The following is a 27867-nucleotide window of genomic DNA, read 5'->3' on the forward strand; positions in this document are numbered from 1 at the left end:
AATAAAAATGTGACAATTCTGTAAAAGCCATCTTATTCAAAATTATTTTATGTCCCCTGATTCTCAATTGCAAGGACAAACATTTAACTTCAGGAAATAGCTTCTAAGTGAGACCATGGTTCAAACAAAAATGGGAAAATCCACCAAGAACAGAAGATTAGGAATAATACAGCAAAAAGGAGTCTTCAAAATGCTAAGAATTTCAGGAGCATTACATGTGAGATTTCAAGAGCAATACAATTTCCTTTTAATGATTCAGAGAGAACAGTTTAGCTCAAGGGAGAGGATTGAGTACCGAAGACGCTGGAACAGAGAGTTCTCCAAATAACTCACGAGTGAATTCTTAAACCTTAGTTTTTAATGAGGAAAATCAGAGGGAGATCACCAGTCCTGTCTTTTTCCTAGAAATGGAAGACCAATCATATTAAATCCAACAATGGTTGTAACAGAACTATTCTGCCAAATTGACACAATAAATCCAGATAAATCACTGAGTGGAGGGCAGCTGAATGAGTTTTGCAGGAACTCAAGGATGAAATTAGGCCACTGGAATCTATTGTTATGCAAGCTACTGTGCCAGACTGCAAATGTGACCCCTGTCAGGAAGAAGGACTACAGGGTGGGGGATAGAGTTGCAGGGATTTAGATCCTGGTAAGCATCAACACTGGTTGAGTTCAGGTCTTGCTCACCCCAGGGGCACCAGAGACCTAAATGCAAATGGGATTTTTTTTTTTTTTTGGTTTGTTTCTTAAAGCACATTTTCAGTGGATATAATAGAATGGAGAACTGAAGAGGAAAAATTTTTCTAAAGGCCTTGAATAAGTTCTATACCAAAGGCCATTGCTTGGGACCAGGCTACATCAGGACCAGAGTCCCTAATTTTGTTGTGAAAAAGGAATTGGTATTGATGCAGGACGCATCAAGGAATAGAGAGAAGTTGGTATACCACACATGGAGACCATGAGAGTTATGTTCACCAGAGATTGTCATTAGTTGGACCCTGGTTTGATTTATGAACAGTCAGTGAAATCTTTTAGGGGTCTGAGAATGGAAAGACAGACTCATGAAGATGGATAACAGGAAGTTCCCAAGAGTCTTATGCAAAGCAGCAAAATAGTAGCATATTGTTCCAAAATGAGTCTGAATGCCCCGGGACTAAAATAGTCCACTGCCCCTTATGGGATGCTGGCAATCTGCCATAACTCAGGAAGCAGTCCTGAGGAGGCCTGCTGAGGAGATGACACTCAGATTGTCCCTAGTGCCCAGGTCAAACAACCTGGGAGCAGGCAACACCAGGAACAACACAACAAAAGGCTATACTCTTATGAAAAACTGTGAGAGCACATCTTCAATTTTACAAGGGGTTCTGATTGTCACCTCATAGTTTGAGAGTGCCACAGGCACCACAGTGTATGCGTTAAGAGTTGCAGACTTAGGAGTCAGTAATCAAAGACTTGTCCACACAGGATTTTCTTCGTGAATTAAAGCTGCTAGGGCAATTGATTTCTGTAGTAGTGTAGAAGGCACGGTAAGAGCTTAAAAAATAAATTAGGATTAGCAGATCATTTTTATTAAAATAATTTTATCTGAAAAATAAAACAAAATTTTACTGATTCTAAGGTTTTTCCCTTTCAATGCAGATGGAGGGCACAATGCATGCTTTATTCCTTTTTTCCTTTACTGTCTTTTGACATAAGGGAATTCATTCTGGTTTTAAACCAATTATCCCAGAACTTTTTCTTGGGCAAACTTTCCTATTCTAGCTTGATATCCAAAAATATCCAATTAAATTGTTCCATTGGTATTTAATGACTACCCAACAAGTTATTTCAAAGAATTAGGTTAATCTAAGCAAATTATCAAAGGTACAAACTGAAATTCCTTCATAAAAATGATATTTCTTTAACTCTTGTATTTCTCTTCACAGTTTGTTGTTGTAGTCTAGATACTTGCCAATTCTCCCAGGGCACAACTGATTGAAAATGGAAAGAGGAAAGCACTTACCCTGTGGCTAAAATATATATGGTGAGTTGTAGAGTATCTCAGGAAAACATGGCTTAAAGTTTGACTCATCATAATAAAAAATAACTGCTTTACTCTGGGCTGGGTTTTCCATTACCTGACCAAGAGACAAACTGAGTTTTATCAACTAATATGTTATTTTTAGTGGAAAGTTGCCTGGAAGGGAAAATTTGCTTTTGACAAGAAATGAAAGCAGCAAATAGATACTGATAGGCCTGGGAAGTTAGGCTGACCTCAGAACAGTACATTTTCTACAAATTGCCAAGAGAGTTTCCTATTTGAAGCAACAGAACACCATGATAATTTTTTTTTTCATCCTCAAAGGAAAAGCTGAATTCTGACTCATGCTTCCTTGAACAGACTGAAGAAATTATTTCTTTATAAGAGTACTAAAATCAGAAGCTCTTCTTTTACCAACATATTTGACAAAAACATTTGGTAAGCATTTTTGATAAGCAGATGCACAGCACTCAAATTGCTCTTTCTCACACACTTTGGTGACTTAATTAATTGAGAATTGCTTCCTCCCCTGTGCCTCCCCAACATGACACATTTCTTTATCTGGGAATTATTTTGCTCATAGAGATCAATCACTTAGTTGCTCACTAAATATTTATTGGCATTGTTCCAGAAGTTGGGGATAAACAGATGAATAAGAAGAGGTTTCACCCTCCATTTGCTGACAGGCTGTGGGAAAAAGTCTGAAACAGACACCTTGAATTTAAGATGTGCTAAGAAAAAAAAAATCAAGCCAAGTAAACACTTTTAAATACCTAGTTTTAGCCATAGAGATAACAGAAAAGAAGGACATTTGGTTGTATGTAACTCTTCTCTTTTTCCTTTGGTGCTATACATCTACGATATGTTTTGTTGGCACACAGAGAAATGGCCGTGTGTTTTGTAGTGCTTCTTACATTAAATATTGAGAAATTTCTTAAAATTTAAAGGGCAGTAGAAATTTGGCAGAGTTTCAAGATCATTTCATACCTCTGCATTTGAAATAGTGCCATGGTCCCTTTCCTGGTGTAGGGGGCTCAGCAGTGAGAATGGCTGTTTACATGGCTCAGCAAGGTGTGATATGTCACACAGAAGGGAAAATGCCAGGATTTTGTATTCTCTACATACATCATATGAAGGATTTGTTGTTCTGGGTAGTTGTCAAAAAACTGATTCTCGTGTTACAACATAAAGATTTGTTAAGTGCAGATATTTCCTTTACATAACGTTCTGTCAAATATGTCTAAATACCTCAAACTGGAAAGGTTATGAATGTGAGAATAATACTAATATTCTGTAATAAGCCAAGAAAAGGCTGGGAGAAAAAAGTGTATTCATTCTCATATTTCAAAAATTAAAGAAAAGCATATTAGAGATGAATTAAAACCAATTCCTGAAACAAAATGATCTTTTTTCCCATTCATCTCATGCAGTATGAAGCTGTATGATCTGCAAATTATTTAATCTCTTTATATCTTGGCTTCACCACCTCCTCACCCTGGAACATTATAATAATATAGTGCTAAATTAGTAAGATTGCTGGCACATGGTAAATGTTGAGTACTTCTTAGCTATCATAACTATTATTATTATAATTAAAGAATTGGCATTAAAATACAACTTGACCCTTGCAAATAAGAAAATCATTATTACCTTTAAGACATATTACTGACATACTATGATTTCTGAGTGACTGAAAATAAGTAGAAATGATATTTGCTAAAAACAAGGCCTCTGCCACATGATCTATGAGAAATTGACCTAAGAAGAGAGAGAGGTCCTATTGTGTTGAAGTAAGACTAAGTCAAGATGAAAGTTGTTAGTGTTTCCCAGGAAAGTAGGAACCAAAGAAGAGAAATCCATTGCTACTTGTAAAAGCAAAAGAGAATAAAATCATAGCATTTGCAGGTAAATGGATGGCGTTGGAGAAGGTAATGATAAGTGAAGTTAGCCAATCTCCAAAAACCAAATGCCTAATGTTTTCTCTGCTATAAGGAGGCAGATTCATAGTGGGGTAGGGATGGGGTGCCTGGGAGGAACAGACGAACTCTAGATAGGGCAGAGGGGTGGGAGAGGAAGGGTAGGGGCATGGGGTTAGAAATGATGGTGGAATGTGATGGACATCATTATCCAAAGTACATGTATGAAGACACGAATTGGTGTGAATATACTTTGTATACAACTAGAGATATGAAAACTTTGTGCTCTATATGTGTAATATGAATTGTAATGCATTCTGCTGTTATATATATATAAAACACCCACATTAGTAACCATGAAAATATGGGTGACCAGGACTCACTGGTTTGGGTAATTATACTAGAGATTAAGGAGAACTTAATCTTGAAAAAAGAATTTTAAAAAATTAGTGTAATGAGAGCTAAGATAAAAGGTTCTTCTTTGATTTTCACCCATCAGTTTGTTCCTGAACTGGAGACATGGTCTCAGGAACGGTGTGCATAAAAGAATAAGCCATCGTCCCATCCTGAAAACGGTCAGACATGTGCTGTAAGAGGACAGTAGAAACTTGTACAAGGAACAGTGGGTGGGACCTGGGGGAGGGTGATCAATTTGACCATGAGAGACAAAGGGCTCCACAGAGCATCAGAGTTTGTGACCACATTTCCAAAAGGTTTCACATTTCAGACTTTTAAGAATTATTTTCATCTTGTAAGTTTGGGCCCTATTGTTTTTCTTTTGAGGTATTCTTCATTTCCTAAAAAAAAAAAAAATGATAACAGCAGCAGTAAAGATCTTTAGAACATTTTAAAGAGATTTATTTCCCCCACTGGGACATGGCCAAGAGGTGTGAGCAAAGGATGTTGTCAGTTTGTTAGAGGATTCTGAAGAAGAGTGCCACAGATGGACGGCTCCAGCCAGCAAAGAAGGGAAGGTGACTGGCCGGTTTTTGGGGTACACAGAGGAAAGACAGAAGAGGAAGAGATTGGCCCAAGCTCTAATAAATATATTTCCTAATATATTCTCTTTTCATCCCATTTTCATCTTCTGTCACCTCTTTTCTCATCCTTCCCAGGCATATCCATCCACTTCCCTAGATACCCTCGAAAGATGGCTAATGGTTGTGGGAAGCATCTGCCTAGAAGTTGGTTTAATTGCTCCCTGGGTGACCTCCACTCCTAGGGAAGTGGCCAATATTAGAAGGAAAGTCAGGAGGAACAAATATCTTTTAGATTCAGAAAACGCTATCTCCTAACATTGTGCAAGTATCCTACACATGCTGCTCTGTACCCTGTCTTCTAAGAGTCCTACTAGGCCAAACAACAGAGAAACCTTATAGCTACAAAACATGATTATCTGCAGGAAGCATCCTTGTATGAGAAGTGAGGTCCAGATTTTTTGGGGGTGTAGGAAGTGCTATTCTTGGGGAACTACAGTTGTAGGAAGGTGAATCTGGTTTCCAGGGATACCTCTATGTGAAGTGGGCTTTGATCATTATTTTAGAGTCCAGCTGGCTGAGTCTGATGAATTTTAAGACACTGCCAAAAGCATGAGCAAGTTTCTTTGAATGTGAGTTCTTAGTCTTCGTAAGTTTAAATTGCTATTTTGTCTTTCCTTTTAAAACATTATCTCTTTAGGGTACAGATTCTTAAAACATCTCTATTTTTCATTTTGAAAAAAATTTTGTTTTTTAAATATGTCCAAGTAGCAAATAGGATAGATTTTCTAAATGTTTTAGTGATTCTACATCAACAACAGCCCATCTTTGTTTTACTAGTATCAGACTCATTCATATTTGCCAAAATAGAGAAGTTTGTCTTAAACACTTGGGCTCTGTGATAGGTGGTAGGAAGTGACTTCAGGTTTCCATACTAGAGCTCATTTGGGCGAACAGAAGTTCACTGTTCTGAGAAATAGAGTTGAACACAGATTTTATTCCTAAGGTTCTCTGGTTACATTCACTTCTAAGTTACATTTCCCATTAGTTGTATGTTTTAATGGCTTACATTTCACATTATAATTTCAAAAGCAATCAAATGGAAAATTTGAGCACAAGTAGAATTGCCTACATGCATTTGCTCTGCTAAGGGAGAGATGGCAGAAGTGTCTGCAGACTTGAATTTCTTTGTGGATGTGTCTAAAAATCTCTGCAATGAAACTTCTCAATGTGGTTGTGTTTCTAAATCTACAATTGAGATTAGGGAAATACACATTAAGGGCCTTCCTATCAGTAAGAAAATAGGTAAAAAAAAAAAAAACAACATTTTTTTCTGAATATTCTGAATTGCTCCTTACCTTAAGACAGGCCTTAAATTTAGCATCCCTCAGTCTTGAAATGATTCAGCTATACGATCAGTGGGGCTACTTATGGAACATGTATGACTGTATTTTATAATGATCCAATCAATATTTCTAAATAAGAGTAAAACATCTAACTCTTTTAGTTGGAGTCCCATATATTTCACAGAATACTGCCCCCTTACCAACCTGGCCTGGATTCTGTATTTATGAAGTGGGCACAAACTATTACTTAACTTGGATTCTCTGTGAGTCTTTCAGCAATAATTCAGAACTTATTGTGGTAGATTATATTTCATTTTTTATATTTTCCATTGTTACATTTTGTTATGGTTTGGATCTTAAGTGTTCTCCAAAGGTCCAAATGGTAAAGGCTTGGTTATCAAATTGTGGCATTATTGGAAGATACTGGAACCTTTAAAAGGTGTGGCCTAGTGGAAGTCAGTTAGGTCATTGGGGGTGTTAGTTTTTTGTCACTATGGCCAACATACCTGACAAGAATAAGTTGAAAGAGGAAAGTTTATTTTGGGCTTATGGTTTCAGAGGTTCAGCTTTTGGTCAGTGGACTCCACTACTCTAGGCCTAAGATGAAGCAGAACATTATGGTAGAAGAATGTGTGCCTAACTCTTGAAAGCCAAGAAGGAGAGAGGGGTGGTTGTGGTGGTGGATGGGGGTGTGAGGTAGGGACAAAGTACAATCCCCAAGGGCATATCCCCAATGACCTACTTTTCTAGCCACATCCCACCTGCCTACAGTTACCACTCAGTAGTCCTTTTAAATTATTAATCCATTAAATGGATTAATCCACCTACTAGTTTATAGCTATCATAATCTAGTCATTTCACCTTTGAACAATCCTTCATTGTCTAATATATGAGCTTTTGGGGGAATACCTCATATTCAAACTATAACAGGGATGTGCCTATGATGGGGATATTGGGACCCCAGCCTCCTCTTCTCTGTCTCTCTCTCTCTGCTTCCCAGTCATCATGAGGTGAATAGTATTCCTCTGCCACATCATCCACTATGATGTACTGCATCACCACAGGTCCAAAAGCATTGGGGCCTAGTATGGACCTCTGAAACCAGGAGTAAAAAAAAAAATCTTTCCTCTTTATTAATTGACTATCTCAGATATTTTGTCACATTGATAGAAAGGTGATCAATACACAAGTAAAACAAGTAAGTCCCATGTAGTCTTTAATGGCAAGTCTGAGAGCTGCCACATTCTTTTAAGAGGCCAGGACAGAAACGCTGTTGTAGAGACTCCAAGGCCTGGTTCTCTTCTGCTGCTTGTCATGTGGAATCACAGCCCTTTCTACCTGCCTCCCCACTCAGTTACCATAGCAATTAGGCCAGAGCGGAACATCTAGTACTGTAGTCTGCACAGATGAAGCAAGGAGTCTACCAAGCTGGACTGCTCATTTTAAAACTGCTTACTTCAACTTTAGAATATAACCATCATGGTGACAATAATGTATGCTGGTAAAACCAAGCAGGGACAATTCTGTTACTACTCTAGCTTGCAAAGTGACAGCTGGTGAGTAGCATAATGACATTATCCTGACTGGAATATTGCCACTACTAGGGTGAATGCTCCCAAGCATTGACCAGACAAGGAGACTAAACAAAACCTTCTGAATGTCTTAAAATGTGCTAAAAGGTCAGGTTAGCAATTTCCCTTTTTAATATTCAAAACAAGTCATGAAAGTGGAGGTAGTGACGCTCTGTCGAGACTTGGTCACAATGACAAAAAAGCCCTTTTGAAATCTAGGGCCGATAATGTAATTCAGTGGAGTTTCCACATTTCAAGAGGCTGTCATGTACGCCTTGGAAAAGAAACCTTAGCTGAATACTTAAGTCCCCACTCTGCCACTAACATGCTGCGAGACACTGGGTAAGTGACAATCTCTTTGTGCTTCAGTTCCTTCATCTGTAAAATGAGAGATCTGGATGAACAGTCTTTAAGATGTCAGCCAGCTCTGAAATTCCCCGATTCTATGAGGGGAAATTATACAATAATGAGGCTGACTTTCAACGGTGGTCTGTGAACAGCATGCACCGTTTTATGGTGCCACATAATTGACCAGTCCATTTAATGCAAGTCATGGTTACTTTGACTAGAGCTAGTCAAGAAAGTCTTTGCAGTTTCTTTCCCATCTACTCTGGAGTCTTGTCATGACACCTCAGAAACACTGTCTTAGACAATTTGCGAAGAAGAGAGTTAAAAACATCTTCCTACTTCGCGCTTCATTAAATTTCTCCACAGGAATGCCATCATGCCACACTCTCATGAGCGTCCATAGCTGCGAGGTAGCATGGGATGAGTTAAATAAAGGTCAGCTCATAAAACACAATTGTCCTCACATTCCTATGGCACTATATTACTCTCTAGTCTTTTCTGCAGCCTTTAAAGTTTCTGTCAATCACGTGGAGTCTTTATTGACATAAGCATCTGATGAAGGGAAAAGAGATAGTTAATCTGGAAAAGCATTTTGAGGAAAATAACCAAGGAAAGAACAAATAGAAATGCAAACCAAGCATGTAGAGAGCAAGTGACAGTCAGATGGAGCTTACGGATCAAAGGCTGCAAGCAGGAAGTTGAGCAGGAGGCTGATGGACTGCTCCACATGGATTTGGTGAGTGGTTGGCATCCGTTTGTTAAGCTGGTAAAAAATGGTGGAGAGCACAGCCTCCAGGCGGGCCACATTGAGCTCTATGTTTGGGTCCAGGTTGTTCAGAGCATTTTCCCGCAATGCTTCTATGACATTCCAAATGTCCACCAGGTGCACTACAATTAAAACAGAGTTAACACATTAGCCCAAAGTGCATGGAAAGGAAATACGTTACTTTATATGTCCATCTGCTCTGGTTTCTCTAGGCTCTTCACATGTGTCCCACTGTTGTAGGGGTGGATACAAATAAATGTACATACTGCGTGATCTCTAAGACTGGAGGTACAATATTTTGCAGCAAGCAAATGGTTTACCAAAGACTGCAGTAGATATTTATTTCTAGTCCTCACAGTAACCCCTGAAATCTAGCTATTATCCTCATGTTGTATGCAAAAAGACTGAGCATCAGGGAAGTTGACTGACAGGTGCAATGGTGCAAGGCCAGTCAAGGGCAAAGTTGGCATTCAAATCCAAGTCTATTGATCTAAAGCATTTTCACATACACAGTGACTCTCAAAAAGAAAAGACCAGCATCTACATTCTAGTTGCTGAAGGATAGACAAAGTACATTTGAGTATTTAAAATGTCTTCATTTATTATATATATTTCTAGTAGTATGTAGTTTGAAATAAGAAAACAAAGGAAAGTTAAGGTATGTAGGACAACAAGGGGGAAAAGACAAGTTATTTATGCTGTGCAGCAACAGAATGAAGAGATCACTTGCTAACCTGGTCAAGAACAAGCAGTTTCTCCGTTCCATTGTTGACTAGATAATCTAGCTTGATTCATGGTTACTTTCATTAGGGTATTCAAGAAATCTGTTTCTGTTTCTTCTCATTTGCCCTGAAGTATTTTTATGACATCCCAGAAACCATCACCACCACAAAGACAATGAACATGTATGCCACCTCAAGACTTTCTCTGGGCTCCCCCGTAATCCATTTCTAGCAGGTAGACAACCTCTGATCTGCTTGCTTCTTGTCACAATTTTCCAGAATTTAAAAAAGCTGGAATCATATAGTATGTACTAGTTTTTCATCTGGATGCTTTTACTTAGTGTAACTACTTTGAGATTCATCTGTGTTGCTTCAAATATCAGTAGTTGGCTCCTTTTCATTGCTGAGTGGTTTTTCATTATATGGATTTCTCATTTTTGTTTTGTTTTGTTTTGTAGCAGGGATTGAACTCAGAGGTGCTTAACCACTGAGCCACATCCTAAGGCCTTTTTATTTTTATTTTGAGACAGTGTCTTGCTAAGTTGCTCAGGGTCTTGCTAAGTTACTGAGGCTGGCTTTGAACTTGCGATCTTCCTACCTCAGCCTCCGGAGCCACTGGGATTACAATATATATCACCACTTGATCATGGAGTCACTTATGGATGGTCAGTTGAGTGATCCAGTTTTTGGTTGGGATGAATAGAGTTGCTATGACCATGTCCAAGCCTTTTGATAGACACATGCTTCCATTTCTCTTTGTAAATAGTGAGAAATGAGAAGGTGGGGTGGTATAGTAGATATATATTTAATTTTAAAGAAATTTTTAAGTGTTTTCCACAGTAGTTTTACTGGTCCATATTCCCTTAAGCAGTGTATGAGTGTTCCACTCCAGTTCCTCCACATCTTTACCAAGTTTTAGGTTCACTTTTCATTACACTTTTGCATATGAAAATAAATATTTTGTCTTTTCTCAATGAAATGTATTCACATTTCAGTCCTTGAGGAATGTGTAAGCCACATAAGTTTTTTTTCTCCAACAATTCCCTAGTTTTTATCTCCTACCTTTTTGCTCACCGTGATACTATATTTTATTTTTAATTTTTTATTGTTGGTTGTTCAAAACATTATATAGTTCTTGATATATCATATTTCACACTTTGATTCAAGTGGGTTATGAGCTCCCATTTTTACCCCATATACAGATTGCAGAATCACATCAGTTACACATCCATTGATTTACATATTGCCATACTAGTGTCTGTTGTGTTCTGCTGCCTTTCCTATCCTCTACTATCCCCCCTCCCCTCTCCTCCCCTCCCCTCTTCTCTCTCTGCCCCCTCTACTGACATTCATTTGTCCCCCTTGTATTATTTTTCCCTTTCCCCTCACTTCCTCTTGTATGTACTTTTGTATAACTCTGAGGGTCTCCTTCCATTTCCATGCAATTTCCCTTCTCTCTCCCTTTCCCTCCCACCTCTCGTCCCTGTTTAATGTTAATCTTCTTCTCATGCTCTTCGACCCTACTCTGTTCTTAGTTACTCTCCTTATATCAAAGAAGACATTTGGCATTTGTTTTTTAGGCATTGGCTAGCTTCACTTAGCATAATCTGCTCTAATGCCATCCATTTCCCTGTAAATTCTATGATTTTGTCATTTTTTAATGCAGAGTAATACTCCATTGTGTGTAAATGCCACATTTTTTTAATCCATTCATCTATTGAAGGGCATCTAGGTTGGTTCCACAGTCTTGCTATTGTGAATTGTGCTGCTATGAACATCGATGTAGCAGTGTCCCTGTAGCATGCTCTTTTTAGGTCTTTAGGGAATAGACCGAGAAGGGGAATAGCTGGGTCAAATGGTGGCTCCATTCCCAGCTTTCCAAGAAATCTCCATACTGCTTTCCAAATTGGCTGCACCAATTTGCAGTCCCACCAGCAATGTACAAGTGTACCCTTTTCCCCACATCCTCGCTAGCACTTGTTGTTGTTTGCCTTCATAATGGCTGCCAATCTTACTGGAGTGAGATGGTATCTTAGGGTGGTTTTGATTTGCATTTCTCTGACTGCTAGAGATGGTGAGCATTTTTTCATGTACTTGTTGATTGATTGTATGTCCTCCTCTGAGAAGTGTCTGTTCAGGTCCTTGGCCCATTTGTTGTTTGGGTTGTTTGTTCTCTTATTGTCTAATTTTTTGAGTTCTTTGTATACTCTGGATATTAGGGCTCTATCTGAAGTGTGAGGAGTAAAGATTTGTTCCCAGGATGTAGGCTCTCTATTTACCTCTCTTATTGTTTCTTTTGCTGAGAAAAAACTTTTTAGTTTGAGTAAGTCCCATTTGTTGATTCTAGTTATTAACTTTTGTGCTATGGGTGTCCTATTGAGGAATTTGGAGCCCGACCCCACAGTATGTAGATCATAGCCAACTTTTTCTTCTATCAGACGCCGTGTCTCTGATTTGATATCAAGCTCCTTGATCCATTTTGAATTAACTTTTGTGCATGGTGAGAGAAAGGGATTCAGTTTCATTTTGTTGCATATGGATTTCCAGTTTTCCCAGCACCATTTGTTGAAGATGCTATCCTTCCTCCATTGCATGCTTTTAGCCCCTTTATCAAATGTAAGATAGTTGTAGTTTTGTGGATTGGTTTCTGTGTCCTCTATTCTGTACCATTGGTCCACCCGCCTGTTTTGGTACCAGTACCATGCTGTTTTTGTTACTATTGCTCTGTAGTATAGTTTGAAGTCTGGTATCGCTAAACCGCCTGATTCACACTTCCTGCTTAGCATTGTTTTTGCTATTCTGGGTCTTTTATTTTTCCATATGAATTTCATGATTGCTTTCTCTATTTCTACAAGAAATGCCATTGGGATTTTGATTGGCATTGCATTAAACCTATAGAGAACTTTTGGTAATATCGCCATTTTGATGATGTTAGTTCTGCCTATCCATGAACAGGGTATATTTTTCCATCTTCTAAGATCTTCTTCTATTTCTCTCTTTAGGGTTCTGTAGTTTTCATTGTATAAGTCTTTCACCTCTTTTGTTAGGTTGATTCCCAAGTATTTTATTTTTTTTGAAGATATTGTGAATGGAGTGGTTGTCCTCATTTCCATTTCAGAGGATTTGTCGCTGATATACAGGAATGCCTTTGATTTATGAGTGTTGATTTTATATCCTGCCACTTTGCTGAATTCATTTATTAGCTCTAATAGTTTCTTTGTAGACCCTTTTGGGTCTGCTAGGTATAGAATCATGTCATCAGCAAATAGTGATAATTTAAGTTCTTCTTTTCCTATTTTTATGCCTTTAATTTCTTTCGTCTGTCTAATTGCTCTGGCCAATGTTTCGAGAACTATGTTGAACAGAAGTGGAGAGAGAGGGCATCCCTGTCTTGTTCCAGATTTTAGAGGGAATGCCTTCAATTTTTCTCCATTCAGAATGATGCTAGCCTGAGGCTTAGCATAGATTGCTTTTACAATATTGAGGTATGTTCCTGTTATCCCTAGTTTTTCTAGAGTTTTGAACATAAAGGGATGCTGTACTTTGTCGAATGCTTTTTCCGCATCTATAGAGATGATCATATGGTTCTTATTTTTAAGTCTATTGATGTGGTGAATAACATTTATTGATTTCCGTATATTGAACCAGCCTTGCATCCCAGGGATGAATCCTACTTGATCATGGTGCACAATTTTTTTGATATGTTTTTGTATCTGATTCACCAGAATTTTATTGAGGATTTTTGCATCTAGGTTCATTAGAGATATTGGTCTGTAGTTTTCTTTCTTTGAAGTGTCTTTGTCTGGTTTAGGTATCAGGGTGATGTTGGCCTCGTAGAATGAATTTGGAAGTTCTCCCTCTTTTTCTATTTCCTGAAGTAGCTTGAAAAGTATTGGTATTAGTTCCTCTTTAAAGGTTTTGTAAAACTCTGCTGTATACCCATCCGGACCTGGGCTTTTCTTAGTTGGTAGTCTTTTGATGGTTTCTTCTATTTCCTCAATTGATATTGGTCTGTTTAGGTTTTCTATATCCTCCTGACTCAATCTGGGCAGATCATATGACTTAAGAAATTTATCTATGCCTTCACTATCTTCTAATGTATTGGAGTATAAGGATTCAAAATAATTTTTGATTATCTTCTGTATTTCTGAAGTGTCTGTTGTGATATTGCCTTTTTCATCCCGTATGTTAGTAATTTGAGTTCTCTCTCTTCTTCTCTTTGCTAGCATGGCTAAGGGTCTGTTGATTTTGTTTATTTTTTCAAAGAACCAACTTTTAGTTTTGTCAAGTTTTTCAATTGTTTCTTTTGTTTCGATTTCATTAATTTCAGCTCTGATTTTCATTATTTCTTGCCTTCTACTTCTTTTGCTGTTGTTTTTCTCTTCTTTTTCTAGGATTTTGAGATGAAGTATGAGATCATTTATTTGTTGGTTTTTTTCTTTTTTTAAGGAATGAACTCCACGCAATGAATTTTCCTCTTAGAAGTGCTTTCAATGTGTCCCATAGATTCTGATATGTTGTGTCTGTGTTTTCATTTATCTCTAAGAATTTTTTAATTTCCTCCTTGATGTCTTCTATAACCCATTGATCATTCAGTAACCCATTGTTCATTCTCCAAGTGATGTATACTTTTTCCTTCCTACTTTTATCGTTGATTTTCAGTTTCATTCCATTATGATCAGATAAGATGCATGGTATTATCTCTACTCCTTTATATTGTCTAAGAGTTGCCCTGTGACATAATATGTGATCTATTTTTGAGAAGGATCCATGTGCTGCTGAGAAAAAAGTGTAACTGCTTGATGTTGGGTAGTATATTCTATATATGTCAATTAAGTCTAGGTTATTAATTGTGTTATTGAGTTCTATAGTTTCCTTATTCAACTTTTGTTTGGAAGATCTGTCCAGTGGTGAGAGAGGTGTGTTGAAGTCTCCCATGATTATTGTATGGTGGTCTATTAGAGTCTTGAACTTGAGAAGAGTTTGTTTGATGAACATAGCTGCACCATTGTTTGGGGCATATATATTTATGATTGTTATGTCTTGTTGGTGTATGGTTCCCTTGAGCAGTATGTAGTGTCCCTCTTTATCCCTTTTGATTAACTTTGGCTTGAAATCTATTTTATTTGATATGAGTATGGACACACCTGCTTGTTTCCGAAGTCCATATGAGTGATATGATTTTTCCCAACCTTTCACCTTCAGCCTATGTATGTCTTTTCCTATCAAATGCGTCTCCTGTAGGCAGCATATTGTTGGGTCTTGTTTTGTGATCCATTCTACTAGCCTGTGTCTCTTAATTGGTGAGTTTAAGCCATTAACATTTAGGGTTATTATTGAGATATGGGTTGTTCTTCCAGCCATATTTGTTTATTTATGTTACTAAACATGGTTTGTTTTCCTCTTTGATTATTTTCCCCCCTTTACTGTCCTACCTCCCACTGTTGGTTTTCATTGTTATTTTCCATTTCCTCTTCCTGTAATGTTTTGCCAAGGATGTTTTGAAGAGATGGTTTTCTAGCTGCAAATTCTTTTAACTTTTGTTTATCGTGGAAGGTTTTAATTTCATCTTCCATCCTGAAGCTTAATTTCGCTGGAAACACAATTCTTGGTTGGAACCCATTTTCTTTCAGTGTTTGAAATATGTTATTCCAGGATCTTCTAGCTTTCAGAGTCTGTGTTGAAAGATCAGCTGTTATCCTGATTGGCTTATCCCTAAATGTAATCTGCTTCCTTTCTCTTGTAGCTTTTAAAATTCTCTCCTTATTCTGTATGTTGGGCATCTTCATTATAATGTGTCTAGGTGTGGGTCTCTTATGATTTTGCACATTCGGTGTCCTGTAGGCTTCTAGGATTTGGGATTCTGTCTCATTCTTCAAGTCTGGGAAGTTTTCTCGTATTATTTCATTGAATAGATTGCTCATTCCTTTGGTTTGAAACTCTGTCCCTTCCTGTATCCCAATGACTCTTAAATTTGGTCTCTTGATGTTATCCCATATTTCTTGGATGTTCTGCTCATGGTTTCTTAACAGTCTTGCTGAGCTGTCTATGTTCTTTTCAAGTTGAAATACTTTATCTTCATTGTCTGATGTTCTATCTTCTAAGTCTTCTACTCTGCTGGTAGTATTCTCAATTGAGTTTTTAAGTTGGTTTATTGCTTCCTGCATTTCTAGGATTTCTGTTTGTTTGTTTTTTATAACCTCTATCTCCCTGTATAGTTGATCTTTTGCTTCTTGGATTTGTTTATGTAATTCATTGTTGAAGTGATCTTTCATTGTCTGATTTTGCTGTCTGATGTCTTCCTTGAGACTCCAGATCATCTGAAGCATGTATATCCTGAATTCTTTATCTGACATTCCATCTGCTGCAGCTATTACCTCTTCTAACGTTGAGTTGAACTGCATTGCTTGTGGTCCTTTCTTTCCTTGTCTCTTCATACTGTTCGCGTTCCTTTCTACTTGGTGAAACTGTTGTGCTATTGAATTTTCCCCCTATATATTTATATTGGTCTTGTATAGTTGCAAAGTCTCCCTCGCAGGTGCGGGCGGCGGCTCTGCCCCTCCTCCAATTGGGGCAATGTGCCTACCACGCCGGCAGGCCACTGGGCCTGCTCTGCCGGTTGGTAGCAGGTCCGCCTACCTTGCAGGCACGGGCGGCGGCTCTGTCCCTCTGCGGGCCGCTAGGCTTGTTCTGTCGGTGGTCGCAGTTCTACCTACTTTGCAGGCGCAGGCAGCGGCACTGCCCCTCTGCAGGCCTCTGGGGCTGTTCTGCCGGTGGGTCGCAGGTCCGCCTACCTTGCAGGCGCGGGGGGCGGGGTGGCTCTACCCTTCCTCAGGCCACTGGGCCTGTTCTGTCTGTCGGTTGCAGGTCTGGCCTGTTCTGTTGGTGGTCACAGTTCCGTCTACCTTGCAGGCGCGGGGGGAGGGGGCGGCTCTGCCTCTCAGCAGGCCTCTGTGGCTGTTCTGCCGGTGGGTCGCAGGCCTGCCTACCTTGCAGGAGTGGTTGGCAGCTCTGCCCCTCTGCGGGCCACTGGGCCTTTTCTGTCGGTGGTCACAGTTCCGCCTACCTGGCAGGCGCGGGGGTTAGGGTCGGCTCTGCCCCTCAGCAGGCCACTGGGCCTGTTCTGTGGGTGGTCACAGTTCCGTCTACCTTGCCGGCGCAGGGGGAGGGGGCGGCTCTGCCTCTCAGCAGGCCGCTGCTCCTCTTCTGCTGGTCGGTCGCAGGCCTGCCTACCTTGCATGAGTGATTGGAAGCTCTGCCCCTCCGCGGGCCACTGGGCCTTTTCTGTTGGTGGTCACAGTTCCGCCTACCTGGCAGGCGCGGGGGGTGGGGGGCTGCTCTGCCCCTCAGCAGGCCGCTGGGCCTGTTCTGTGGGTGGTCACAGTTCCTCTACCTTGCCGGTGCGGGGGGAGGGGGCGGCTCTGCCTCTCAGCAGGCCGCTGCTCCTCTTCTGCTGGTGGGTCCCAGGCCCGCCTGATAGTATATTTAAAAAAAAACAAAACTGACATCTATTGAGTGGCCCCCATGAGTGCCTGGTGTTGTCCTGTGAGATGTTTTTTGTTGTATCCTCTTTTCCTTTTGTTTCTCTACACAGATTTTGTGATTTCTTGTTTTTGTACAGCAGGACTTTATTACCAACAAAGAAAGTCTCTTGAAGTCAGATTCTCTTCTCCCAGGCTGGGTTTAACTGTAGATCTTTGAGGTTTAGAAGAACCAGGGCCAGACCTCCTGACTACCAAAATAGGCATAAGTTAAAACAAAACCCCAAAGTTTAGATTAGGTCTAGATAGGGAATAGTGGTGGGAGGGAAAGGGAAAAAGAAGGGGAGTAGGATGGATGGTGAAAGGAGACCCTCATCACAATACAAAATACATGTATGAAGATGTGAATTTGGTGTCAACATACCTTATATATAATCAGAGATATGATAAATTATGATATAATGGTGTATTAAGAATTGTAATGCAAAAAATAAATAAATAAATAAATATTACCAAAAAACCCCCAAAACCAAGTTTGGCTCTTATAACTAACTTTATATGCATTTGAAACCAAAGAGGTAAGTGGATTATGCAAATCTTAAAGCTGTTAGTTTTATAGAGCTTTCACCATGTCCTTCACTTGGATGTTTACAGTTGCTTTTAATAATTACTTAAAATAATGTTTTATGTTAGGAAGGGAAGAGACCGGGCTTAACCGCAAGGAACGTTGGAGGTAGTTTGTAATAGAAACCATTTACCAACTGAAATACTTTAATATTTATTAAATTTGAAAAAAAATCTGATTTATTATATTTGGAAAAATTCTGATTTGATCCCAAATATGCAATCTTTTCTGTATATCAAAAATATTAAACAAGGCAATTATTTGTATTTCTTAGCATCGTTTATTCGATTTTCAAGCAAGGCACAACCAGAGAAATAACATTTATAAAGAGAACTGGTTTATTTTAATTACCTAGTGGAATATCTGGGATTCCTTACATATTTGATCTACAAATCCTCTGGATCTGATCCTTGGGGGTGTATCTGGGCGCAGGATGAAAAAAGGACAATGACAGTGAGATCTGGCCTGTCGTCCTGGCTGATCTCTGTGCCCAGGTTACTCTGAGAAGCAGGCTCCTGGCCCTTGGCTGTGGATCATGTGGAACAGGCCTCGAGGAGGGGAGCAGAGACTGTAAACTGGCACCCAGTGAGGGGGTGCTATCAGCCATGGAGATAGCTGCTGGGGGACAGAAGGAACCTGGATGCCCCTGTCTCTCCTGTAAGCCTCTGAAGGCTAGGGAATTCTCCTGGGATTGCCAGGAGTGAAGTCATACAGGTCTATAGGAGTGACCATTATTATACATGCCCACGGGAGTGTCCAACATGCCCACCTGGAGGCACCTTACATACTTCAGCCTCCACTTGCACAGCCTACATTCAAAAGGGCCAAACTGGATCACTGGGGTTCCCATCTTTGGTGAATGGCACCACCTCTCCCTGCCCCTCCCTCAACTGGAATCTGGATCTCATCCCTGGATCCTGTCAATGTCCAAGACCCACGAATTCCATTCAATATCACTTTAGTTCCTCCATTGCCATGGACCCTGATGGCCACCACCCAACTCCTTCACCCAATGCTATTGGAAGCTCTTCCAGGTTAACTGAGTCAGTTCTCTCTCTTGGTTCTTCACCCACTTCAATGTTTTCTACACACAGCAGCCAGGGTTGGTATTTCTGCATTGCAAATCTGACAAGTCACTTGTAAACTGCTTAAAGTCCTGTAATAACTTCCCATTATTTTGTAATCCCAACATGCCTTGAAAGTTGTCATTTCATTTTTCAAATCTGGCCTCTGCTTATTTCTCATCTATGTCTCCTTTATCATAACTTAGCATCAACCCCACTTCCCCAAGGATAGCTTTCTGGATCCTCCCTCTCCAGTGTTCCCACTTCTCCTGTTGCCACCTTGGAACCCCGTTCTTCCTCACAACAACATTTAGGGAACACTCATGGCGCGACTGGTTGCCTCATTTCTGTATGGCATGTGCCCCAACGCAGGGAGGGACTGTGTGTGGTAAGTGTTCATATCTCTATCCGTCACAGTGTTTTACACAACAAGGGAGCTCAATCAATATCTGTTGACTAAGTGAGAAAATGACAAAGAAGTGACTCAACAGTGAAGCAGGGTTTCCTACAGATTTATTTGATTTCTAAAAGAGCAGTAAGACACAGTTGTGAAGAATTGCACAGGTATTGGTTTGAATCCATGATGTATCATCAGTGGAGTGACTTAACTTCTCTGATCTTTCACCTTAGAAAAATGGAACTGATAATAACAACTGCCCTTCAGATGATGACAGTGAAGATTAAATGAGATAATGCCTGGAAAACACTTGGATTAGGGCATGTTGCATAGGAAATAATAATTGCTTATTGTTGTGAAGCAATAAAATACCTAGAAATCATATGAAAGTTGTTAATAAATAACTATGCTCCATATTTGTGTCCCTACACATTCAAGATCTCAATATAAGGAAAACGAAGTATTAGTTCTGGATAATTGTAAGAATAGGTAGTTACAAATGATTTAAATAAAACTAGTTTTCATAATTGTGTGAAAGACACCATAGTAGGTCCTGGGGGTTCAAAGGCAAACAATACACATGTGGCTGCTGCCTCGGGGAGCTAATAGTCTGGTGGGGACACAGTTTCACGAAACTACTCAGACCAATCCCTCAGAGGTTATGATACACTGTTACATCCAGAATCCAGACACCAGGTTCAAAATGGGATTATGATACCCTTGTGATGGGGCCAATCCCTGGAAAATAAGTGGAATTACATGGCACATGATTGTAGTTTTTTTCTGCATACTACCACCCACCTATGTAAAAATACCACTGTCTACTTGGACTACAATAGGCTCATCAACTTCCCACTGCCTGCCTGTCCATCTCCATTTCTTTCTTTCCTACAAGTCAGAAATAATTTTAAGCCACATTTCTGATTATATGGCTCTTCTTAAGGTCTGTGTCTTCATACTCAAGACCAAGTCTTTCCATGCCTACGGTGCCCTCTGGCCTCGTCTTGTCTTCCTGGCTCCATCACACACAATCATGGGCAGAAGGGAACAAAATCCTGGGCTCTTTTGGGCTTCTCTTACCAGCAATGGGGACACTAAGAGTCTCCCAATTAAAGTGTTATTGTAGGAATTTAAAGAGATAATACACATGAAGCACTTCCCACAGTGCTTCGTACAAAATTAGCATTCAATATATATTTGTTATTATTATTATTGAGAAACAAGTATTATTAACCTCTTGTTTATTTAAACAGGAAACTGAAAAGTTCTGTTAGGAAATTACTAACTAGTGTGTTTTAAAAGTCTGACAGCTGTGTATATATGATGCTTACTGCTGTGCTCTGAAATCAACTCAGAAAATGAGGACATTTAGGATGTGCAATAATGATTACATACCGCTAGATGGCACTGCGCCTATTTTACTAAATAGCTATCAAGCCTTAATTGTTCCTCATAAGACACCTGCTAGTAGGAACAGGCAGTAGGAAGCGGGGCTCCCTTATCTCTACAACTGTATACATTTCACACTAATGTTCTTGGTAAAGCATCAGTTTGCATAATGAGTTTCCTTAGTTAACATTAACCATATCAAGAATAAACAAAATGTATTCTTAAAGTGTTCTGTGTGTCTAGAGATATACATATCCCCAAATGCATATTAACAAAATATATTAATTCCCAGCCCAACCACAATTTCCTTCTCTTCTAATTAAGAAAGCAATCATAACACAATGAGTGAATTTCTTAGAAATGTAAACTTCAAACCCCTCTAAACTAACCCCTCTAAAATAAGGTATCTGTTATTATATATAATAACAGATACCTTAACTAATAACTAAGCACTTCATATAATCCAAAAACTAAGAATATTAGTGTTCATTTCAGTCATTAATTATTAAAACCTAAGAGGTTTTCCTTATAATTAAATGTAAATAGAAAAAGCATCAATAGTATGCTGCAAGTTTAGCTAATGTCAGAAAAGGCAAGGTCAGGGTGGAATAGGGAGTTACAGGTGGGTAGGGAAGAGTTCATTCATATCAAGAAATTCTTGTTATCTGCTAATGTCTTACACTATTTTAATAGGATATGGACTCTTTAGTTCATAGTTAAGGATAATTTCAATCTAAGTATAGCTGGGAAAAGTGATAAAATGATAGGTGTTCAACAAATGACAGCTGTTAGTATTACTACAATTTAACACTCACTGATTTGAAGTCATCTGTACTTTTATCAATTCATAAGATCTATAAAACCCACTAATAACTTCACAGAAATGACTAATGTCATGAAGTTTATTAGGAGTAGCAGGATCATATAAATAGAGTAAAATATGGGAGGGGGTGGTACAGAAAGGACAGGGATGATAGGGATTTAGCCTTTTTTCAGGATTGAGTCCAAGGCCATCCTTTCTTGAACCAAATTCTACAGGCTGGGTTCAAGTCACTAAATTTAAGCTTGGTGCCCTGTTTCTAAAACACCTGGAGATATCAATATTCTCAACTCCAAACTCAATCTCCTCTTGATTCCAAGATTTAAGGAAGTGGGGAGGGTTTTGACAAAACTTTTCAGGTGATTTAACAACCACTGATTTGCAAACCTTTGGAAGGGTCTCAAAGGGCTTGCAGCTGGCAAAGGTCAGTGGACCATCATCTTAGACTAACTTAACTTCTGTCCTTCTGGAGTAAAGTGATTTTCAACCTTAGCTGTGCACTGGAATCTCATTCAATGTTGTAAAATGACCCCCTGGAGCTGCTACAAATGCTGGTTCAACATTACGCTTGGAGTAGAAAAGCACAGACTTTTAGAATAGCAGCATCTCAGGCCCCCAGCCCAGACCAGGGCAATCAGAAGCTGCCTCTTAACATATTCATGCAGTCTGCCTTCACAGTCGAATATAAGGAGCACTGCTTAAAGCCAGGCATCTCCAGTCCTTTGACATGAAGACAGACTGGTATGTCCTAATAGGTTGTAAGCTGTGTTACAAAAAGTTGATTACTATTAATTAATTTATGAAGTTTAAGAATGATTTATATAATTATGCATATATATGTGTATATATATATATATATATATATATATATATATATATATAATTTAAGAGGGGTTTAAAGTTTACATCTCTTAGAAGGTCACTCTTGCATTATGATTGCTTCCTTAATTAGGAGAAATAGCAATTGCATTTAGGTTGGGAAGAATATAATCCGTTGATGTGGCATCGGGGATGAATATATCCTTGAGACACAGATAATGTGTGTACACATGTGTGCCCCTGCCAACCTATGCACCAGCCCTCTCAACCCTCATCCTTGCCCCTGTGCTTAAAGTGATGTTGGTGGGTGTCTGAGATTTTGTCAACTTGTTTTCCCTGCTCTGAGACAAGCACCTAAATGCAGGAGGAGTCCTGCTGGTAACCTACTCATCATATCCCATGATGATGGACATAGATTGTTGTCTCTGAAAATTTATCTGATTCTTCCCTTCCAAGATGGACATTTCCTGGTCTTCTATGCATGAATTTTCCAGTGTAATCACACTTTTCAAAACATGAGAACCAAGTTCAGGTAATATTTTTGATTAGTTTACGTGTTGGGATTGAAGTGCAAATTGGGTTCTTTCACATAGCACACTCTTAAAAATATGTTTGTGAGCTTGTAGAAGAGCTACCTGTGGAGTCTCACTCTTGTACTTATCCAACAAAATTCTGATGTTCTCAGAACTAAAAGAACTAAAGTCTTTTCCTTGTGATAACTCTCAAATGGGAAGTTTCATCTAGTATTCTAAGTGACAAGTGGACACTAAGTAAAAACACTTAAGGGGCTTCACATGTGAGTAAGGTGTCGTGAGATGGTATATGAGGAAGTGGGGACAGGAATTTAGCCCCTTGTCATAAGGGAGTGCAGGAAAATTCCATATTCCTCAAATAGATGCTCACTGGCCTTTTTCCTTATCCTTCCATCTCAGAGACTTAAAACTTCTTTCATGAAGTAAGTATTTATTTAGCCCTTACTGTGTAGAACTATTGTTTTGGGTTCTAGAATTATTATAGTGTGATAGTAGGAGCAAATGTGACTCCATTTTGTTTTATGACTTCATCCTGTAAAACAACCATGCCAAGTAGAAGAGTCATGACTGGAGCAAGATGTTCTTTTCCTTTTGCTATAGAAACCTTTAAGAACACGGAACTACCTAATGGGGTATTGTTTCTGTAGCTAGGGTAATGGGGCTCTGTTTCTGTAACTGGGGTGACTGGGCTAACTGTGATTGGTTAGGCTTCCCTCCGCTTGACTGCACTGTCCTGCTTCTGTAACCTGGCTTGCTTGCATTGGCTAGACCCCCTGAACATCCCTTTTGCGGTTTTCAGGCTTATAAGGAGTGCCCTTGCAATTGTTCGGGGCTGATCAGGGGAACAGCCTTATGTTCTGGTCAGCCGCCACCGGTGTGCTTCAATAAAGGCTTGATTCGATTATACGTGAGTGGTCTGGAAGTCAGTTTATGAAACCCTGGGACAAAACTTTAACTATAACAATAGTATAAAAGACAAGTAGGTTCCTCAGATGTGGTAGATAGAGATACTAAGCAAATAAATGTATTGAACATGAAGCATAAGCTATTTTCTCTTTTTATTTTAAAATATTTAATTAAAAATAAAATAAATCAAATGTAATCAAGGTGTACATCATGATGATTTAATATTCATGCTAATTGTTATACAATTTATGCACATATCTGTTTTTTTTTATAGAGAAAAATGGGTTTAGAGATAGTAGACGGGATTCAAGTGTATCTTCATTTGTAGAAGAGAAATTATAATATACCCCTTTCTCAATTTGCAGGTGTTCTGAGGAACAATGAAAATGTATGTGAGAAAACAGTGAAGCACTACCTACATTTTAGGCATTATGTTTATTTTTTGAGAGAAAGTAGGCATTAAAATGCACTGTTGGGCTGGGAGCAGTGGTGCACACCTGTAATCCCAGGGGTTTGGGAGGCTGAGGTAGAAGGATCAAAGCCAACCTTAGCAACTTAGAGAGACCTTAAGCAATTCAGTGAGACTCTGTCTCTAAATTAAACAAATAAACAAACAAAAAAGAAGGATTGGGAATATGGCTCAGTGATTTAGTGACCCTGTGTTAAATTCCTGGTACAACCCCCAAGCACCCCAACCCCCCCCCCCACACACACACCAAAAAACAAAAACAAAACAAAACAAACACTATCATATTCAGGTAGAATCATAACACCCTCGCCCCCAGGAAAAAATTCTTTAAATTCTTTGCTCCCTTCTGTCTGTTACAAAGATATCTGGCCCTTACTATAAGCTTTCTTTTATAACTTCTGATTTATTTTCCTTTTACTGGATGAAATGGTATTATAAATCCATGAGGGAGTGTTGTATGGTAATCACTAGTTTAGTTCAATTTCAGGTCAGATATCTTGAAATCCACACAACTTCAGCTCATGAGAAAAAAAGAATATTTCACTGTATCACTACTTACCATACAGCCATTGCCCATGGAAGCAGCAACATATGGAGAAAGTCTGCCATATGCTGACAGATCCAGAGTTGGAAAAGGGAGCAAGAGATGAGATTCCATAACAACTTCGAAAGAAATTAAATCTAATCAGGGATTTTTAAGGATTTAGAATGCATGGTGGTTCATGCTGTAGGTGATTGGATAAAATATAAGAACTTGACCATATAAGAGATTGGATTCCCTTGAGGAGAGATAGATTCAGATGACCTAGCTGGAGATCAGCACAGGAAACTGAATTATGAATAGTCCACACCCATAGGGCAGTTTTTCTCTAAAGTGCTTCAGGAGCTGTAAATATGGGGTTACTATTGTGAGTTGGAAACTTAAGAAAGACTTGGAGGAGATAAGGCTCAAGTCCACGTCTAAAGCATAGCAGAAAGTGCACAAATGAGGATGAGGAGGGGAGAATACTCCAGGAAGAAGAGGATCAGGCGGCCAATAGCCCAAAACAGTGAAGGAGGGTGGTGTGTGTTCAGTTTTTGAATTGACCTTACTGGGCCAGAGAAGTTTGAGTTAAGAATAACAGGAGAGCAGGATTCATAACTAAGCACATTTATCTATTGCCCATTATGTTAAATTTCTCTAATTTTTTTGATAAGCAAATCCCTCTATTTTAAAATTGACATGAATTTATTTTTTATTTTATTGAGAATTTGCATTTTATAAAGCTTATGCCTAGTTTTATTTTCAGACTACAATGTGAGCTAATTCAGATCCCTAACTATAGCCAACGAAGCTGGCTGGGAAAACCAGGGTTGCTCTCTATAGTTTGAGTGAATCTCAAACTATGGTTTCCCACAGTTCTTAGGTCTGGCCAGGGCATCCCTAAGTATAAACAGCCCTTCAGGTGATTTTGATAGACAGTAAGGTTGGAGAGCCCCTACTATGGAGCATGAGTTATGAATGAAGTTAGACACCAGATAGGAAGAACAGGAAACTGATGTTCATTTGAGTCAGTGGAATTCATTTAAAAGATATCCCAAAGGGGCTGGGAGCCTCCTGGTCAAGAATGCAAGGAAAAAATTAGCCTGTTGTTCAGATTTTTTCAAATAAATATTTTAAATTTTATGCTCTGATTTATCTCTTTTTATGACAAAATATTATTTTAAAATCTGTTGGGAAGGAAGAACCAGTAAATAGTGTGCTTTGCCAGGGTAAACAAATGTATTTTGATGTGACTATATTGTGGGTATTAGCCATCACTCACATTAACCAAACAATGAATTCAGAAAGAAATGTTGGTGAGAGCACAATTTTTAGATTTTTAATTAGTAGTCATTTGCTAAGCCTTTATAAAATGTGAACATGAACAATGACAATGCCAGAGTAACTCACAGTTTTTTTTTTTTTTTTTTTAATGCTTGTAATCTCAACTTCTTCCTTGCTTCCAAAGTATGCTTTGATCGCTAAGGCAGTTAGTTCTCTATCTTAAGAACCCTTGGAGAGAAGCATCATATCTTAGAAAGATAACATTTCAGTTTCACTTTAATTTCCTGGTTAAGGTGATGTAATAATGCTTAATGAAAAGTTCTACAACACATTTTTGGTGTAAAATCAAATTGAATATCATGCCAATCCTCAGAGGCCCTGGCAGTACATCCTTTGCCCATTAGGAAAAAGTATTCAGTGTTCCTTAAATTGTGTTTGTAGACCAGCTTCATTTTTCAAAATGAGGTATAATAATTGTTGCCTCAATAGCTGTCATACTATAAATTAAACTAAATCCAATGGAACTAAGCATTTATTAAGCCTATTATTTTCAAAGTATTGCACCAAGGATTGTAAAAAATAATAAGGAAAAGTAAATGAAAAGAAAAATATGAATAATAATTTCTCCTTGCCAGTGCTTAACTTTGTATAGAATAACTTTGCATTTGTTTAATAACTTTAGTGTTTTAGTTTGTTTAATGACTTTAGAAGCATGAGGACCTAGTGTTTTACTTCCTCTGAGGCTAGTCACTGTGCACAGGGTTTTTAGATTAGATAACTTTGTTCAGGTTTCTTTAATAGGGTTTTACCATTTCCCATATTCTAGTCCCCTAGTTTAGGTTTTAATACCTTCTACTTGGAAGCAGGCCTCCTAATCATTGCCAGTTTTATACCTTTCTACTTAACCTAAGAAATATGAGGGTCACCTCTGGCTAGGCCATTCTTCATTGCCTTTTGAATCATATCCAGAATGCTCAGAGTGAAAAACCCATGTTTGGACTCCAGTTTACTGACCTTTAGTCTCATTTTATGCTACTCTCCAGCTTCTTCCAAGAGTCCTGTGCTCCAGACACATGAGACTTCTTACAATTCCAGAATATGCCTTGGCCTTCTTAACGTTTACCTGTCCTCAGTCTGCTCCCTCCACCTGGTGTAGCTTCAATCCACTATCCTTCAAGGTGATATATATATGCCATGTCCTCTAGGAAGCCCATTCTGATATCCTCTATATGTTGTAGACCTTTTCATTAAGCTTTATTACATCACCTTAATCAGGAAATTAAAGTGAAGCTGAACTATTGTCTTTGCTTGTCTCCAAGACTTCTTGGAAAATAGAAGGTAAACTGCTGTCTGTCTTTCGTCATGCCCGGAGTCCTTCACATATCTATTAGATCACTGATGACATTCTACATTTTCCACACTAGTGGACATAATTTTTCCCTTAATGTTCAAGATCAGCCCATAATTGGGCTTTAGAAGAAAAGTCTCTAAAATTATGAACTAAATGTTGTGTGTAAGGTCATGTGTGTTTTTTGGGAAACCGTCCACAGCTTTTATGGGAGTCTCTAGAAGATATGTGGGGAAACACAGAACTAAATGATAAGCAGATTGAAGATACAGACGATGTTTTACTCATGTTCGAGTTCTTCACAGTTCCTTGCATAATACCTAGTTCAAATTGGAGTGACTCGTCATGCCTATTGAATGGAGTATAACACCTGCTGCAAGCCAGCTACCATGCATAATCCCTAGAAGCTTTTCTCTGTGCTTCAGTATTTCAAGAAAGCTCCATGATCACTGAGCATGAATTTTCACTTTACCTCTTATTCTTTACACACTATGCCTGGCACAGATGGCCAGAACCCTAGGTGTCAGAGGCCACATTCCA

The 27867-nt window shown here is 38.9% G+C and overlaps 1 protein-coding gene across 8 annotated transcripts in view; it reads right to left on the reverse strand.

The window, feature by feature from the left end:
* Dtna (dystrobrevin alpha) overlaps positions 1–27867 on the reverse strand; it is a 355871-nt gene that overhangs the window by 87642 nt on the left and 240362 nt on the right. For all 8 annotated transcript variants that reach the window (XM_071602817.1, XM_071602818.1, XM_071602815.1 and 5 more), the window contains one exon: positions 8856–9069. In XM_071602817.1, coding sequence (XP_071458918.1) covers positions 8856–9069 — 214 coding nt within the window. The remainder of the gene's footprint in view (positions 1–8855; positions 9070–27867) is intronic.

The sequence above is a fragment of the Marmota flaviventris genome, chromosome 16 (genome assembly GCF_047511675.1).
Source record: "Marmota flaviventris isolate mMarFla1 chromosome 16, mMarFla1.hap1, whole genome shotgun sequence".
Lineage (NCBI taxonomy): Eukaryota > Metazoa > Chordata > Mammalia > Rodentia > Sciuridae > Marmota > Marmota flaviventris.